Source organism: Ciconia boyciana, chromosome 10, assembly GCF_034638445.1.
Source record: "Ciconia boyciana chromosome 10, ASM3463844v1, whole genome shotgun sequence".
In the NCBI taxonomy this organism is placed as follows: domain Eukaryota; kingdom Metazoa; phylum Chordata; class Aves; order Ciconiiformes; family Ciconiidae; genus Ciconia; species Ciconia boyciana.
In genome coordinates this window covers 44,222,096-44,236,222 of record NC_132943.1, presented here as the reverse complement: position 1 = coordinate 44,236,222, position 14,127 = coordinate 44,222,096, and the positions used below count along the sequence as shown (strand labels likewise).

The window sequence follows — 14,127 nt, the reverse complement described above, 5'->3', positions numbered from 1 at the left end:
GAGGGCGCAACCGGAAAGCAAACTGGGCCAAACGAAGCATGAAGCCATGATGAAATGGATACCTTGGGGAGTGAGGGCAGAGAAGAGGGGAAGGGATTTTCCATCAGAGATGTCAGTGAATGTGCCTGTTCATTTTAACTGCAAAAAAGAAAGAAAGAGCAAAAGGCAGAGTGCAAATCCCATCTTGCACACGGTGGGAGCCCAGAGGAGGAGAGGAAGGTGCCCTGGCCTCCTGCTGCCCTGAGCCCCGGTTGGCACCGGGATGCCCGGTGGCTCCAGGCAAGCTGCCCAGAGAGGGACCCAAACAAAGAGCTGGTGGATCAGTTCCCTGCACCCCACCTGGCAGGGGGATTAGCCCTCTCCTGCAGCTAATCTTGGCCATCCAACAGGCCTGGGCACCCTGGGAAGGTAACTGAAATGCTGCCAGGTCCCTTCTGCCAGACCTGCTAGGTATAAGAGCCCAGTGGGCCGGCTGCAGGCAGGCCAGCCATGCTGGGGAGACAGGTCCTGCTGCTGCTCACAGGGCTTGCAGGAACCGCAGGGCAGGGGCAGGAGCGGGATCCGGGTGGGAGGGATGCCTCGGTCGTCACTGTGTCCAATGGGGGACCCTGGGGAGTCTGGGCCTGGCCAGAGACGTACCCCAAGGGCTCCTGTGCCAGTGGCATCAGCTTCAAGGTGCAGCCTCTGCGCTGGTGCCCATGGCCGGTCCGGGGACTCCGCTCCTGTGGGGAGTTAACCCCCCACCTCCGTTCCCTCACAGGTAGAGGCACCCCAGGGTGTGATGGAGGACAACACGGTGCTCAACGGGATTCGGCTGTACTGTTCCCGTGGCAAGGACCCCAGTGGCAGCTACACAGCTGAGTCCCAGAGTAGCAGGTGAGCCCCCAGCCCCCCCGTCCCCTCTCCATGGCTGGAGAGCCTCCTCCACAGCTGCCCCCAGCTTCGAAGGGCTTGCAGTCTCTCCTCCTCCCCCAGCCCCCGGCCTCGGCACCAGCCATCTTCTCTCTCCCCCATCTAGGTGGGGCTGCTGGTCAGAGGTCCGCTGGTGCCCCCTCCGAGGGCGCCTGGTGGGCTTTGCGCTGCGGGTCCAGGAGCCCCAGCGGGGGCTCCTGAGCGATGAAGTGGCCGCCACTAGCACCCGCTTCGCCTGCTGTGACGGGCATGTCCTGGAGGGGCCGGGGTCCGCCTGGGCCCAGTGGGGCAGCTGGAGCCCCCGGTGCCCCAGGGCGGTGTGTGGCATCCAGACACGGCAGGATCCTGCATGGGGGCTGAAGAGGGATGACACAGCCCTGAATGATCTGCGTCTCTTCTGCTGCCCATAACGAGTGCTGGAAACCCACTGCAGGGCACCTGATCCCATGACCCAGCTCCACAGCAGAGCCTGTGCCTGGGGTCCCCTTTCCCAGGACCCACATCCACCGGGAGATGCCTTAGCCCTGGTACCCTCAGGAGGCACCTTCCCCTCATCCCCATGGGCTCCATCATTGCACAAGCCGTGCTGCCAGCCCCCCAACACCTACCCCACTTTCCAGAGATGCTCCCAAGTCCTTTCTGCCTCCACCCAGACTTCCAGATATTCCCCAGCATCTCCAGGACTGTCCCTGTCCTACCCTGAAATGAGCTTTCAGTAAAAGCATGCACCCAGACTGCGCCGGGGCAGCTTCGTCATTGGGAGGGGGCAAACCAGGGCAGAAAAACAGGGAGCAGCAGCCAGCCCTGCCAGGACACAGGGACGCATCCCCCACCGAAGGGGGTAACCGAGAAGTCGCAGCTGGACCCTCCTCAAAGGGCAAAAGGATGGGAGGCTGCAGGCACTGGTGGAAATCCCCATGGGGCAGTAGGGGCCACTGGGGACCCCTACTCGAGGAAGAGACCCCCAGTAGTGCCCCGGCTTGGGGCAGGGAGTAAAAACAGCCCCCAGGCCAGGCACCACTGGGAGTCGAACCCAGGATCTCCTGTTTACTAGACAGGCGCTTTAACCAGCTGAGCCATGGCGCCCACCTGCCCCACAGCCATGGGGTGCCCCACAGCCATGGGGTGTGCCACGGCCACGGCCCCTGCCCAGCTCCTGTCCCCATCCTGCTGCTGCCCTGACACCAGGGTCACTCTGCAGGACCAATGGGCGTGGGCACAGGACTGGGACCCCGGGGACGGCAGACAGTCCTGTGTATCATGCTAAGCTCAAAGCCCCGGCGACTGCGGGGTGTCCCTGGCGGATAAAAGTCGATGGCCAGGGCCCAAATGAGCTCTGCACCGGCTGGGTGGGAGTGTGGCAGTGGGTGCCCAAAAGGAGGGCTCGTCCGGGAGTTGAACCCGGGACCTCTCGCACCCTAAGCGAGAATCATACCCCTAGACCAACGAGCCGGGGCGCGCAGCTGCCCGGGCGCCCCCAGCCTGTGCCGGGCACTGGGGTGCTGGGGGGGCAGTGCTGCCCGGGGACCCCTTTGCCCCGGTGCTGCTTTTCGGGGACGGGCCCTGCCACCAGCCCCTGGGGAGCAGAGCGGGGCTGAGCGGGTGTGCGGGGGTGCACCGGACAGCCCGGAGACTTCCCCGCTCCCCAGGGAAATGGGGCGCCCGGGGAGGGCCGAGGGGTGCCCCGGGTGGGGGCAGGTGTCCCCCCCCCCGGGTGCCTAGGGCTGGGGCTGTGATGGCCGAGGGGTGAAGGCGTTGGACTCGAAATCCAATAGGGTTTCCCTGCGCAGGTTCGAATCCTGCTCACAGCGAGAGCTTTTACCTGCCTCTATGGGGGTGGGAGGGGGCTGGGGTCCACGGCAGCCCCAGCCCTGCACCAGGGAACATGCTCCCTGGCAGCCCCGGGAGAGTGAGGCAACGCAGGGCAGGGAGCCACGGACCACTTGCCCTGGGGCTAGCTGAAATCCTCCCCCCCGAGGAGGGACCACCCAGAGAGGCTGGGGACCCACAGCCATGGGGTATCAGTTGTGGGTTTATCTGCAGATGCTTTTACCAGTGGGCTGTGGGCCAGCTGGGACCCACACTGAGCCCAGGGTCGTGGGGCCAAGGGGAAGGGCCGGGGAGCCCAGCGCAGGCTTGGGATACAGTTCCACCTTCAGGTGCGAGAGGACCTGGGTCCAGCTCCCAAAGGAGTCCTGGGCAAAGCCTGCCCTGCTTTTGTCTGGGGAGTACAGAGCTCCTTTGGGGTCAGCTGTTAGCTTTTGTCCCCTTGTTCCCCCCGACAGTCACCGCAGCTTTGGGCTGGGCAGGGAGAGTGGGACAGCTCCCTCTCTCGGGGGTCCTGGCATGGGGTGCAGGCACCCACCGTGCACCACTCCTGTTCCCCCAGTCCTGGGCCAGCCGTGCTTGCAGGGTGAAAAGCCCCCAGGGCTTTTCTGTGGGGCTCTGCCAGCCCCGCGGCTGGCAGGGAGGGGGCTCTGGGGGGGCAAAAGGACGTGGAGATGCTGGGGGTTGAACCCAGGGCCTCTTACATGCAAAGCAAGCGCTCTCCCGCTGAGCTACATCCCCCTGCACACAAGCAGGACTCTGCCCAGGGGTTCCCGCTGGCCCTTGTGGTCCAGCTGCCCCCCACAGCCACTGGGGCCAGGGCAGTTATGTGCTGTGGCCACCTCCAAACACCGGCCTCATATCTTGGGCACAGTAAGATGGACATCCCTGCTCCAGGCTGTGCCAGGGGCAAAAGGCAGCATCAGCCACCCTCACCAACCCCCAAAATTGTGGGGTGCAGATGCTGGGCGTGCAGTGGGGCGCAGCACCCCGGCTCGTTGGTCTAGGGGTATGATTCTCGCTTCGGGTGCGAGAGGTCCCGGGTTCAACTCCCGGACGAGCCCTCCTTTTGGGCACCCGCCTTCCTTGGCTGGCACATGGGACCATGGTGTAACCAGGGCACAATGAGGGCAGCGGTGCCCAGCACAGAGGGGACGGTGCCACATCCTGGCTGCTTGCATCCCCGTGGGCAGGCTGGGCCCCCAGGAGCTGGCAGTGCGTGCCCTGAGGGTCTGTTTTTGGGGCCAGGGCCCTTGGGGCTGAGCAGGGTGAGCAGTGGGCAGTGGGGCAGTGGTGGGGGGTGAGGGGACCTGCCCAGGCCCCCACCCCTACCCACACAGAGGGGATGTAGCTCAGCGGGAGAGCGCTTGCTTTGCATGTAAGAGGCCCTGGGTTCAACCCCCAGCATCTCCATGTCTTTTTGCCCCTGAAACCCCTTGTCTCCCTGGGCATTGCTGGAGGACCCTTCCCTTTGGTGCTGCCCTGTGGTGAGGCTCTCTGCTGTACCTGGATTTTTTCCCAGACATTGGTAAATACCCTCAGATGTTCCCTTTTCCCAGTCCCAGCACATGTGGGTACTGGGGCTGCCAAAGGGTACTGGGACGGTGCAGATTGGCCCCACACCAGGCTGGGGGACATTTACTCCCTAGAGGCAGACCCCAGGGAAAATCTGGGGTGTCCCACCCTGCGGGGAGATGCCAGGGGCTGTGATGGCCGAGGGGTGAAGGCGTTGGACTTGAAATCCAATAGGGTTTCCCTGCGCAGGTTCGAATCCTGCTCACAGCGAGAGCTTTTACCCACGGCTGGATGGGGTTGGGGGCCAGGGCAGCCCCACCCCGTGGGAGCCAGGGGCTGGAGAGCAGTGGGGAGGGAGAGGGCAGCGCTCTAGGCACTGGGGAGCCTGTGGGACCCTGGGTTCAGCTCTCGGATGAGACCCCCTTTTGGGCACCCACTGCTGAGCACAGCCCCTGCGGGGATGGGGCATGGACGGGGCGATGCTGCCTGGCACAGGGGGCTTGCATGGCCTCCCCAACTCAGCTACATCCCCTCTGCTGAGATGGTTCTGCCACTGCCGGGAGCGAGGTGCTGCCCGCTGCCCCATGGGCCAAGAGACACGGCTCAGCCGCGGCAGGGCTCGTTCCCTCCTGGGTGCGGACGGGGCTGTCAGGGCAGCAGGGGATGGCAGAGCGGGGCCCTGCTGCGGCCACGTCCACGGTGGGCAGCTCTGCCCGGGGGCTGTGGTGCAGGCACAAGAAATCTCCTTTGGGGATGCCTTCCAGAGATAGAAGTGGAATTTATCACCACTGCCCTGTGGAGGAGGTGGATGTGAGGAGGCAAAAAGGACATGGAGATGCTGGGAATTGAACCCAGGGCCTCTTACATGCGAAGCAAGCGCTCTCCCGCTGAGCTACATCCCCTTGCTGGGCAGTTGCCTGCACCTGGGGTCTCGCTGCCTGCCCTGGTCCTCTTGTCCCCATGGCTTTTGGAGCCAGGGCAGTTACAGCCCGTGGCCGTGTCCAGGTGCCAGCCCTGTAGCCAGGGCAGAGCAAGGGGGACCTCGCAGCTGTGAACATCCATTGGGGCCAAAAAACTTCCCCAGGTCCCATCCCACCCCAACCAGTTCCCTGAGTACTGGAGCTCAAGCAGGGGGTTCCTGCCCCCCTAGAGCACCCTGGCTCGTTGGTCTAGGGGTATGATTCTCGCTTCGGGTGTGAGAGGTCCCGGGTTCAACTCCCGGACGAGCCCTCCTTTTGGGCGCCCGCCTTCCTTGGCTGGTGTGTGTGGTCCCACCTTGGGCTGGGACCAGGGCCAGGGTGGTGGGAGGGCACCAGTGCCTGGTGCAGCTGGGATGGTCAGAGTGTTTGGGGTGGGCACATCCCTAAAGCCAGGATGGAGCCCCTTAGAAGCAGCAATGGGGATGGTGGAGTGTAGCCCCCGATGGTCTGGTTTTGGGGCCCTTGGGGCTGAGCAGGGTGAGCGGTGGGCAGTGGGGCAGCGGTGGGGGGTGGAGGGGACTTGCCCAGGCCCCCACCCCTGTCCACACAGAGGGGATGTAGCTCAGCAGGAGAGTGCTTGCTTTGCATGTAAGAGGTTCAACCCCCAGCATCTCCATGTCCTTTTGCCTCCACAGTCCCACCTCCCTGCCAGCTGCAGGGCTGCCAGAGCCCCCCCAGGCCCTACAGAAAGGCCCTCAGGTTGCCTGCAGGCATGGCTGGGCTTGGGATGCTTCCTGGCACCAGCAGGCTGCGAGGGTGGTCCTTTCCCTCCCCTGCCTGGGCACTGCGGGGTGTGGGAGCACCTTGCCTCCCTTCCCCAAGGGGCTTGGGTCGAATGTTGGTGTTGGCAGGAGCTGCTGAGGCCGCCCGTCCCCCCTGTGCCAGGCAGCGTCACCTTGTCCGTGCCACGTCCCAACAGGCGCAGTGCCTGGCATGGGGTGCCCAAAAGGAGGGCTCGTCCGGGAGTTGAACCCGGGACCTCTCGCACCCTAAGCGAGAATCATACCCCTAGACCAACGAGCCGGGGTGCACAGCTGGGACCCAGCCCAGATCCTGTCCCCTGCAGCCCCACGGCCCCGAGCACTGCTCAGGCCACCCGTGCCCAGGACAGGTAGGGGGTAGCTGCCCCAGGGCACTGCCCTCGTCTCCCCTCTGCTCTCCAGCCGTCACCTCCCCCCGCTGCCCCCGGGAATGAAGCACAGGGTGATGACGGGGAGCTGCTCGGCATCTCGACAAAATGGTCCACAGGTTCCCACCCCGCTCCCCTCGACGGCTGCTTCCTCACCTCTTCTGGGTCTGCAAAACCTGGAAAACCGCGGGGGAGCCTGTGCCCCTCCTGCCCTTTGGCCATCGCAGCCCTCACCTCGGGCATTGCTGGGGACTCAACCAGGGAGCAGGTTCCCTGGTGCAGGAGCTGCTCGCCAAGGACGAGGTGCAGGGCTGGAGCTGCCCTGGCTCCCAGCACGCTGCCAACCCAGCGCCCACAGGGTCCCCGGCATGGGCACCCCAGCATGGGCACCTGGGGTAGCAGGGTAAAAGCTCTCGCTGTGAGCAGGATTCGAACCTGCGCAGGGAAACCCTATTGGATTTCGAGTCCAACGCCTTCACCCCTCGGCCATCACAGCCCCAGCCCTAGGCACCCGGGGGGGGGGACACCTGCCCCCACCCGGGGCACCCCTCGGCCCTCCCCGGGCGCCCCATTTCCCTGGGAAGCGGGGAAGTCTCCGGGCTGTCCGGTGCACCCCCGCACACCCGCTCAGCCCCGCTCTGCTCCCCAGGGGCTGGTGGCAGGGCCCGTCCCCGAAAAGCAGCACCGGGGCAAAGGGGTCCCCGGGCAGCACTGCCCCCCCAGCACCCCAGTGCCCGGCACAGGCTGGGGGCGCCCGGGCAGCTGCGCGCCCCGGCTCGTTGGTCTAGGGGTATGATTCTCGCTTAGGGTGCGAGAGGTCCCGGGTTCAACTCCCGGACGAGCCCTCCTTTTGGCCGCCCACTGCCCCGCTCTGGTTGCCTGGGGAGGCAAAAGGACATGGAGATGCTGGGGGTTGAACCCAGGGCCTCTTACATGCAAAGCAAGCGCTCTCCCGCTGAGCTACATCCCCTCTGCGTGGGCAAGGGTCTGGGCAAGTCCCCTCACCCCCCACCGCTGCCCCACTGCCCACTGCTCACCCTGCTCAGCCCCAAGGGCCCTGGCCCCAAAAACAGACCCTCAGGGCACATGCTGCCGGCAGCACCCGCTCTGCTCCGCGGTTCCCAGCGCTGCCTCCAGCTGCCCTTTCCCACCCCCTCCTCCATCTGCCTCCCTGCCCACGCACCCCGCAGCACCTCACTGCCAGCTCTTGGGGGTCCAGCCTGCCCACGGGGAGGCAAGCAGCCAGGGTGGGGCACCCCCCTGCGCTGGCACCACTGCCCTCGACGTGCCCTGCTTCCGCCGCGGTCCCACGTGCCGCTGGGGAAGGTGGGCGCCCAAAAGGAGGGCTCGTCCGGGAGTTGAACCCGGGACCTCTCGCACCCAAAGCGAGAATCATACCCCTAGACCAACGAGCCGGGGTGCTGCACCCCATTGCACCCCCAGCCTCTGCACCCCACACGCTTTGGGGGGCTTGGGGCCAGCTGAGGCCGCGTGTGGCCCTTGGTGCACGCTGGCAGCAGGGAGGTCCCTCTTGCTGTGGCCGCTCCATGGAGCCACCATCTGGAGGCGACCGTGGGGCGTTAGTGCCCAGCATCTCCAATCCCCACCATCTCCGGGGCTTTTCCTCCTCAAAACCATCTCCCTGGCCCTTGCAGTGGTTGAAATGGCCGCTGCGTTGCCGCATCACCTCCCCGCCCTTCTTCCTCCGTGGGGCATCCCCCAAAGCCGAAGTCCCCCCCCTCTGACCTGGCTTTCTCGTCACCCCCAGAAATCCCTGTCGCTTCTTCCTTCCCCAGCCCCCCGGAGCTGCTGACTGTGGGGTTCGGGGGTTTGCAGGCACCGGGTGTCCCTCGGGTGCCCCAGGCTGCCAGCGGGGCCGGGAGAGGGTGGGGGGGCTCTGGGGCAGAGCCGGGGCACGGTTTTCTGGACACAGACCCTGGGTGAGGGGCTGCCTGTAGCTGTGCCAGGGCGGGCAGCCGAGCTGCCGCGGGACCCCGGCTGCAAGTGCCACCAGCGTGCCCGCAGCCCGCACCGCAGCCCCGGGAGAGCGGTGTGTGCCCTGTCCCGCGGGGGCTGTGCCCGGCGGTGGGCGGCCAAAAGGAGGGCTCGTCCGGGAGTTGAACCCGGGACCTCTCGCACCCTAAGCGAGAATCATACCCCTAGACCAACGAGCCGGGGCGCGCAGCTGGGACCCAGCCCGGACACTGTCCCCCATGGTCCCACAGGGACCCTGCCCCTGTGCTGCCAGTACAAGTGCAAGGGACAGCACAGAGTTCCTTGCACCCAGGAGCCGCCGGTGCCAGAGGTCGGGGACGTGCCCAGTGGAGTGTGGAGTGGAGTGTCCCCTTTGGCAGTGGGGTGTCCCCTTTGGCAGCTGGCACCGCTGGAGGGTGCTGCGGGGCTCTTTTTCAACCTTGGGGTTTCAGCCTCCCTGCTGGCTGGCAATGGCCAGGCAGGGGTTTGTCCCCTACCAAGGTCCCCTTCCCAGTGCTGGGGTCAGGCTAGGCCAGGAGGAGGTAAATGGAGCTGGGTAAGCACTGGGTGTCACCAGCGCTTGCTGCACTGCTCCCGGCCACTCTCCCCCTTGGTGTGTCTCATGCACCTCCCAAAAAACTGGAGACTTTGGGGGTGCCTGAGCCCTCAGGGGCTGCACTGAGATTGTTTGGGTCGGCCTTGGGCACTCATGGGTGATCCGGGCAGGCAGGCAATGCCCTGAGGACCCCTGGGATGCCGGGGTGAGCAGCCAGAGAGAGAGCTGAGACAGAGGCAGTCACCTCGGGGCAGTGCAGGGCTGGGGGCAGCTGGCAGGGCTCTGCCAGGGAAAGGGGAGGGGGACAGCAAGTCCCTGCAAGGGCTGGGACCCCAAAACCCAGCTGCTGCTGGTAGGGGAGGTGTTGGGGTCCCTGTGCCAGGGGCCCGGGCCACCACTGAGGGTGCTCCCAGTGGCAGATAGAGAAGGGTTTCGGGGCTGGGATACCCCAGACCTGGGCAGCAGGGGGGGCATGGAGAGGGGGGGACAGACAGAGGGTCAGATGTGTTGGGGGGGCACCCCATGGCTGTGGGGCAGGTGGGCACCATGGCTCAGCTGGTTAAAGCGCCTGTCTAGTAAACAGGAGATCCTGGGTTCGACTCCCAGTGGTGCCTGGGCCTGGGGGCTATTTTTCCTTCCTGCCCCAAGCTGGGGCACTGCTGGGGGTCTCTGCCCTGCCCTGAGCAGTGGAGCCCCCCACCCCTCTGTCCCAGGTGACCCCACTCTGAGGGAAAGGAGTTTCCTTCTGCCCCCTCTCCCTGGGAAGCTCACAGCGGAGAGATGACCCAAACTATCTCCAGACCCCGGGTGATCTGGGAAATAAAGAGGTACATCCAGTGCTGGCTGGACCCCCACCATCTTCCCCATTAATTTGCACAACTGCTGCTGAATCCTGGACACAGGTTGGGGGTGGGTGGGTGTGGGGGTGATGGAGACCTACAACAAGTACCACACTTTTATGGCAAAAATAAATGCCACCCTGCCCTTTGCCATCCTCTGAACACAGGGACAGAAGGGAGCATGGAGAGGGGCAAATGAATTGCAAACACCAGCTTGCTGCCCTGCCCAGCTGCCCTGCAACAGGCGGGGGGCAGCTGGCTGCCATGGCCAGGCAGACGGGCCACCAGGGCTCTACCTGCCCAGCCCAGCTCTCCGGAGGACGCCCTGAAGAACCAGCCACAGGTTTGCAGCCTTTGGTCAAAAAGGGGAAAAAAATCCCCCAAAAAAGGGTTGAAGCAGGGGACGAGGTGGCCGAGTGGTGAAGGCGATGGACTGCTAATCCATTGTGCTCTGCACGCGTGGGTTCGAATCCCACCCTCGTCGGGCCCCTCGTGGCCCCCACCCGGGGGGAGGCTTTTGGTGCAGCCCCCGGCATGGCCAGCTTCCTCCTGCCTCTCTCTGTTTTGCTCGGTCATGATAAATACGTCTGCCTCTGGATTGCTGCTCCCACTTGCCGAACCTGCTCCCGGTTGCTCAGGGGCCTGTGTTGCCCTTCTGTGCAACGTGCCTGGCCCCACACTCCCATGCAGGAGCAGGGTACCGTCCCCCTCTGTTCCCTGAGCCCACCCACTGGCCACCCTCCTGCCAGCCAGCTATGTCTTCTCCAGGAGGCAAAGCACCAAACGATGGGCAGGGAAGGTCAGCAACAGGCTAGCTGTGCTGGCCAGGCAGCAATGGGGGCACACCCTGAGCCTGGGCACTGCTTTTTTCCCTTCTGCTCTTTCTGCCAATTTATTCCTTTCTGCCTCTCATACACAAGCCCTGGGCATTCCTATCACGCCAACGGGAGCCGAAAGCCAACCCTGGACAAAGCTGTGCCTTGCTTAGCCATTTGCACGTCCTAGGGGTGCTTTTTCGAGGCGTGTTGGCAGCTCCCTCCTGTGTCTGCAGCAGTGCTCTCAGTGCAGGTTCCTGGGGAGAGGCGAGGGTGAGCTACTGCAAGATGAAGAGGAAAGAGGTAAAAAGACCCGCCTGCTGGGAGGTTTTTAACTGCTGAAATCCCGGCGGTCTTGCAGAGAAGGAAGCCTTGCATTTCTCAGAGCATGTCTGTGCTTCGATGCAGCTGGGGGAACATGTTGTGCCAGCCTTGTAGGTGCCTTCCCCACTCCCACCCCTTCTTTCTGCGGATGAGGATGTGGCCAAGCAATGCTGTGGCTTGGAGGCAAGGCAAGGACACTCAGGCTTAGCTTCCCATGCTGCAAGCCCTGCACTGGCTTTTTGACCTTCCCCGGGGCTATGTTTCCTTCCCATGCCTTGGGGATATGGCCCTGGGGACCAGCTGGGAGATGCTTCCCTCTCTCAAGCCAGAAATGGTGATTGGTCTGCAGGGAAACACTGGCCCTGTCCCATCCCGCTGCTGTGGGACGCTGCGGTGCTTGGCCAGCTCTGCTTCCCTGGGAAAGGGGGATGTCCGCGCCCGGATAGCCAGGCACCCTACAAGAGGGATGCGGGAGATTTCCCGGGGAAAAGACATGGGTTTCAGTGCACAGGGATTACAGCCCTGGAGAAACACCAACTTGCACCTGGAGATGGTGAAATGGGAAGGGGCGGTGGGTGCAGGCTTCTCCTCGGGCGGCAGTGCATGGCACGGGGGCTGCTGCAGCAGGATGGGACCTGAGGGCTTGCAAGGCAGAGGCAGCTGGGATAGGAGACAAGCTGACTCCCTTGGGACACCCTTCAGCCCTGCTGGGCTGTGTCTGCCCCGGCACACGCCTGCCCCTGCCCTGGCGTGCGGTGACGAGGCCTCCTGGGAGGGGGACGTGGCAGCCTTAGTGACGCCGTGGAACATCAGCCCACCCAGGGACCCGGCAATTATAAGGGACATGTGGCAGCATGAAACTGGATCATTTGCAGCCCTGGGGCAGCACACAGCAGCCGGAGCCTGGCTCTCCCCAGAGGCACCAGCTGGGCTCTGCTCCCCGGGCTGCACACAGCGGCCCTGAAGCACCCCAAGTCTGCCCTGGCAAGGACACAGGCAGCCAAGGATGCTTCTCCGCTGCGGTGGAGGGGCAGTCACCCGGGTGGGTCTGTCTGCATCAGAATGCTGCCTCCTGGCACCAGGGTGTCCCGCTTGCCCATCAGCTGCCTGGGAGTGGTCCCCACACGTCACGCTGCCGGCAGGTCGGCTGCAGCCCCGGGGCAAGCCCTGGGCGAGAGCGCTGGATGCAGGTGTTCCTTGGAGATGGGATGCAGTGGGACTGTTGCTGCTCCAAAATGTGCCTTTGCCTTTGACTTTCAGGAGAAATTTTGGGGCAGGGGCAAGCTTCCACCCTCCAGCTGGTCTCAGAGACATCTAACCCTCGGGTTGTTGGAAATCAAAATGCAGAGTAGTGAAACTGGAGTTGAGAAGTGCTGCTGGGGCTGGTGATGCAAAGGGAAACATGGCGAGTATTGGTCCAGGGCCATGTTTCTCCTCATGCCCTTATCTGCAGGAAGAACCAGGGCTGAGATGGCCACACATCCTGGATCCAGGATGTGCAGAAGTTAAGAAAATGGTTCTGATGTGTTTGGTTTGGTGAAATTTTCTCCATTTTGTGGTTCCTCCAGAGAAAGCCATGTCTTAAGTAGAAAGTGCTCGTTCCCTGAAATGAGTATGGGTTGGCAAAAACAGTCCTTGTCTTTCTCCCAGATACCTGCATTTCCAGGAAGAGCTCTTTCCCCTATGGTTTTCCTTTGTTTTAATCTCATTCATTACACAAATCTGATCATTTTAACTTCCTGACACGTAGCTTTTGTTTCCCTTGTCCCCTTCTCTAGGCAAAGGACTTGTTTCAGTACACAGGTCTGCTCACATTCAGCAACATGCCCTCTCTAATTGCCTCCGTGCATTTATTTCAAGCATCGCTGCGTCCGTGGATATTCTTCTGGGACATGATGGTCCAATGTGAGCAGAACCTCAAGTACTTAAACTGGGTTCCAAAACTGAAACACACAGTGAGGCTGCAAATCAGAAGATCCCAGCCTCTGTCGGGAAGCCTGGAAGGGAGTCCCCCAGGAAGGGCTGTTTTTCCCTGGGATCATAGGATTGCACAGAGGCACAAAAGAAAAAGAGATGGCAGATGACTAGTGAAGGAGAAGAAACCCTGACTGGCAGAAGAAGGGTTTAATTCTTAGGCTGTGGGTCCAGGGTGCACCTGTGGCATCATTTTGTTATTCAAGAGTGGTGCAAAAAGCAGAAAGGTAAAGCTTAAAATAAAGCCTCATCTTTTCCTGTTCACCAAATTGCCATTTAGGTGGTTGTGATAAACCCATAGCCTCCTGCCTTACTCCAGCAGGCTGGAAGGTTGCTTCTGGCTGAAGCACGTGTCCTCCGCTGTACCTCGGAAAAGCTGATTTCCTCTTTCCCCTTCCAGAATGATAAAAATAGCTTCTGAAGGCTTCTGAAAGGCTTTTTTGCCCTGGCAAGCAGGGCAGCAAGGAGTCACTAGGAACAATTCAGTGCTATCCACTGTGGCTCTACAAGGCCAAGTCAGCCTAGAAACTAAAATGACCCCAAAACCCCTACAGGGCATGCCTTTAACAGTGATGCTGACAACCCCCAGCTCCACACATGCATAGTATATGCGCCCCGGTACTACCATGGTTTATTCCAGGGTGGAAGATGTTTGTGCCTTCATCTGGGTTCTGCTGGCATGAAATGTAAAGCCTTCTTCAAACTTTCCTTGCCCCTAGAGCCTGATGCCTCATTCCCCTGCTTGGGACCACGTCAGCGACTCCCTCTCCCCAGTGTGCGGGTGATTCACATTTAAGTGCAGGTCAGGACTCTTGCGACTCCCTGTCTGTTTAGCAGCTAACAGGCTTTCAGCAGAGCAATCCAGTGTCACACCGCAGCCTGTAATTAAAAATGTCTTGACGATGTCACTCCATCACAAGGAAGCATAGCTGTGAACTTCTGGCTCACCGTTGTTAGCATATCCAAAGAGCAGGATGGAAAGGCTCTTGGCCTCGGAAATCAGCTCACTGCGCAAAATCAGTCAGTTTTGGTGTGCGTCACCTTCAGGGGTGGACTCCAGAGCCCATGATTACTTTGCTCTTAAAATTTGATGTGGCTTACAAGCAGAATTCATACCCCAGGTGTGAGGAATAATAACAAAAAAAGGCAAAATCCTCTAAGTGGATCCAAAAGTAACAATTTGCTAATGCCAGGCTAGCTCAAGTCCCCATGTCTGTAGGACCTGGGCATCTGCGGCAGGAGAAATGCCCTCCGGCATTTTTCTCCCAGCCATGTGTGGTCC

At 62.2% G+C, this 14,127-nt stretch overlaps 1 protein-coding gene and 17 non-coding genes across 18 annotated transcripts; 9 read left to right on the top strand and 9 right to left on the bottom strand.

The window, feature by feature from the left end:
* Positions 1-489: 489 nt before the first annotated feature.
* On the top strand, positions 490-1,322 carry LOC140657214 (vitelline membrane outer layer protein 1 homolog). The gene is made up of 3 exons (XM_072873891.1): positions 490-675; positions 761-876; positions 1,019-1,322. The coding sequence occupies exons 1-3, from the start codon at positions 490-492 to the stop codon at positions 1,320-1,322; spliced, it is 606 nt and encodes a 201-aa protein (XP_072729992.1).
* A 602-nt stretch (positions 1,323-1,924) lies between these two features.
* On the bottom strand, positions 1,925-1,998 carry TRNAT-AGU (transfer RNA threonine (anticodon AGU)). Its single transcript has one exon. It is a non-coding gene; the product is annotated as a tRNA-Thr (tRNA).
* Positions 1,999-2,292: 294 nt separating this feature from the next.
* On the bottom strand, positions 2,293-2,364 carry TRNAP-AGG (transfer RNA proline (anticodon AGG)). Its single transcript has one exon. It is a non-coding gene; the product is annotated as a tRNA-Pro (tRNA).
* Positions 2,365-2,641: 277 nt separating this feature from the next.
* Positions 2,642-2,723, top strand: TRNAS-CGA (transfer RNA serine (anticodon CGA)). The gene has a single exon. It is a non-coding gene; the product is annotated as a tRNA-Ser (tRNA).
* A 685-nt stretch (positions 2,724-3,408) lies between these two features.
* TRNAA-UGC (transfer RNA alanine (anticodon UGC)) lies at positions 3,409-3,480 on the bottom strand. Its single transcript has one exon. It is a non-coding gene; the product is annotated as a tRNA-Ala (tRNA).
* Positions 3,481-3,731: 251 nt separating this feature from the next.
* Positions 3,732-3,803, top strand: TRNAP-CGG (transfer RNA proline (anticodon CGG)). The gene has a single exon. It is a non-coding gene; the product is annotated as a tRNA-Pro (tRNA).
* A 277-nt stretch (positions 3,804-4,080) lies between these two features.
* Positions 4,081-4,152, top strand: TRNAA-UGC (transfer RNA alanine (anticodon UGC)). The gene has a single exon. It is a non-coding gene; the product is annotated as a tRNA-Ala (tRNA).
* A 290-nt stretch (positions 4,153-4,442) lies between these two features.
* On the top strand, positions 4,443-4,524 carry TRNAS-UGA (transfer RNA serine (anticodon UGA)). Its single transcript has one exon. It is a non-coding gene; the product is annotated as a tRNA-Ser (tRNA).
* A 560-nt stretch (positions 4,525-5,084) lies between these two features.
* TRNAA-CGC (transfer RNA alanine (anticodon CGC)) lies at positions 5,085-5,156 on the bottom strand. The gene has a single exon. It is a non-coding gene; the product is annotated as a tRNA-Ala (tRNA).
* A 256-nt stretch (positions 5,157-5,412) lies between these two features.
* On the top strand, positions 5,413-5,484 carry TRNAP-CGG (transfer RNA proline (anticodon CGG)). The gene has a single exon. It is a non-coding gene; the product is annotated as a tRNA-Pro (tRNA).
* A 701-nt stretch (positions 5,485-6,185) lies between these two features.
* Positions 6,186-6,257, bottom strand: TRNAP-AGG (transfer RNA proline (anticodon AGG)). The gene has a single exon. It is a non-coding gene; the product is annotated as a tRNA-Pro (tRNA).
* Positions 6,258-6,777: 520 nt separating this feature from the next.
* TRNAS-CGA (transfer RNA serine (anticodon CGA)) lies at positions 6,778-6,859 on the bottom strand. The gene has a single exon. It is a non-coding gene; the product is annotated as a tRNA-Ser (tRNA).
* A 277-nt stretch (positions 6,860-7,136) lies between these two features.
* TRNAP-AGG (transfer RNA proline (anticodon AGG)) lies at positions 7,137-7,208 on the top strand. The gene has a single exon. It is a non-coding gene; the product is annotated as a tRNA-Pro (tRNA).
* Positions 7,209-7,261: 53 nt separating this feature from the next.
* On the bottom strand, positions 7,262-7,333 carry TRNAA-UGC (transfer RNA alanine (anticodon UGC)). Its single transcript has one exon. It is a non-coding gene; the product is annotated as a tRNA-Ala (tRNA).
* Positions 7,334-7,706: 373 nt separating this feature from the next.
* Positions 7,707-7,778, bottom strand: TRNAP-UGG (transfer RNA proline (anticodon UGG)). Its single transcript has one exon. It is a non-coding gene; the product is annotated as a tRNA-Pro (tRNA).
* A 687-nt stretch (positions 7,779-8,465) lies between these two features.
* TRNAP-AGG (transfer RNA proline (anticodon AGG)) lies at positions 8,466-8,537 on the bottom strand. Its single transcript has one exon. It is a non-coding gene; the product is annotated as a tRNA-Pro (tRNA).
* Positions 8,538-9,433: 896 nt separating this feature from the next.
* Positions 9,434-9,507, top strand: TRNAT-AGU (transfer RNA threonine (anticodon AGU)). Its single transcript has one exon. It is a non-coding gene; the product is annotated as a tRNA-Thr (tRNA).
* A 627-nt stretch (positions 9,508-10,134) lies between these two features.
* TRNAS-GCU (transfer RNA serine (anticodon GCU)) lies at positions 10,135-10,216 on the top strand. The gene has a single exon. It is a non-coding gene; the product is annotated as a tRNA-Ser (tRNA).
* Positions 10,217-14,127: the final 3,911 nt, after the last annotated feature.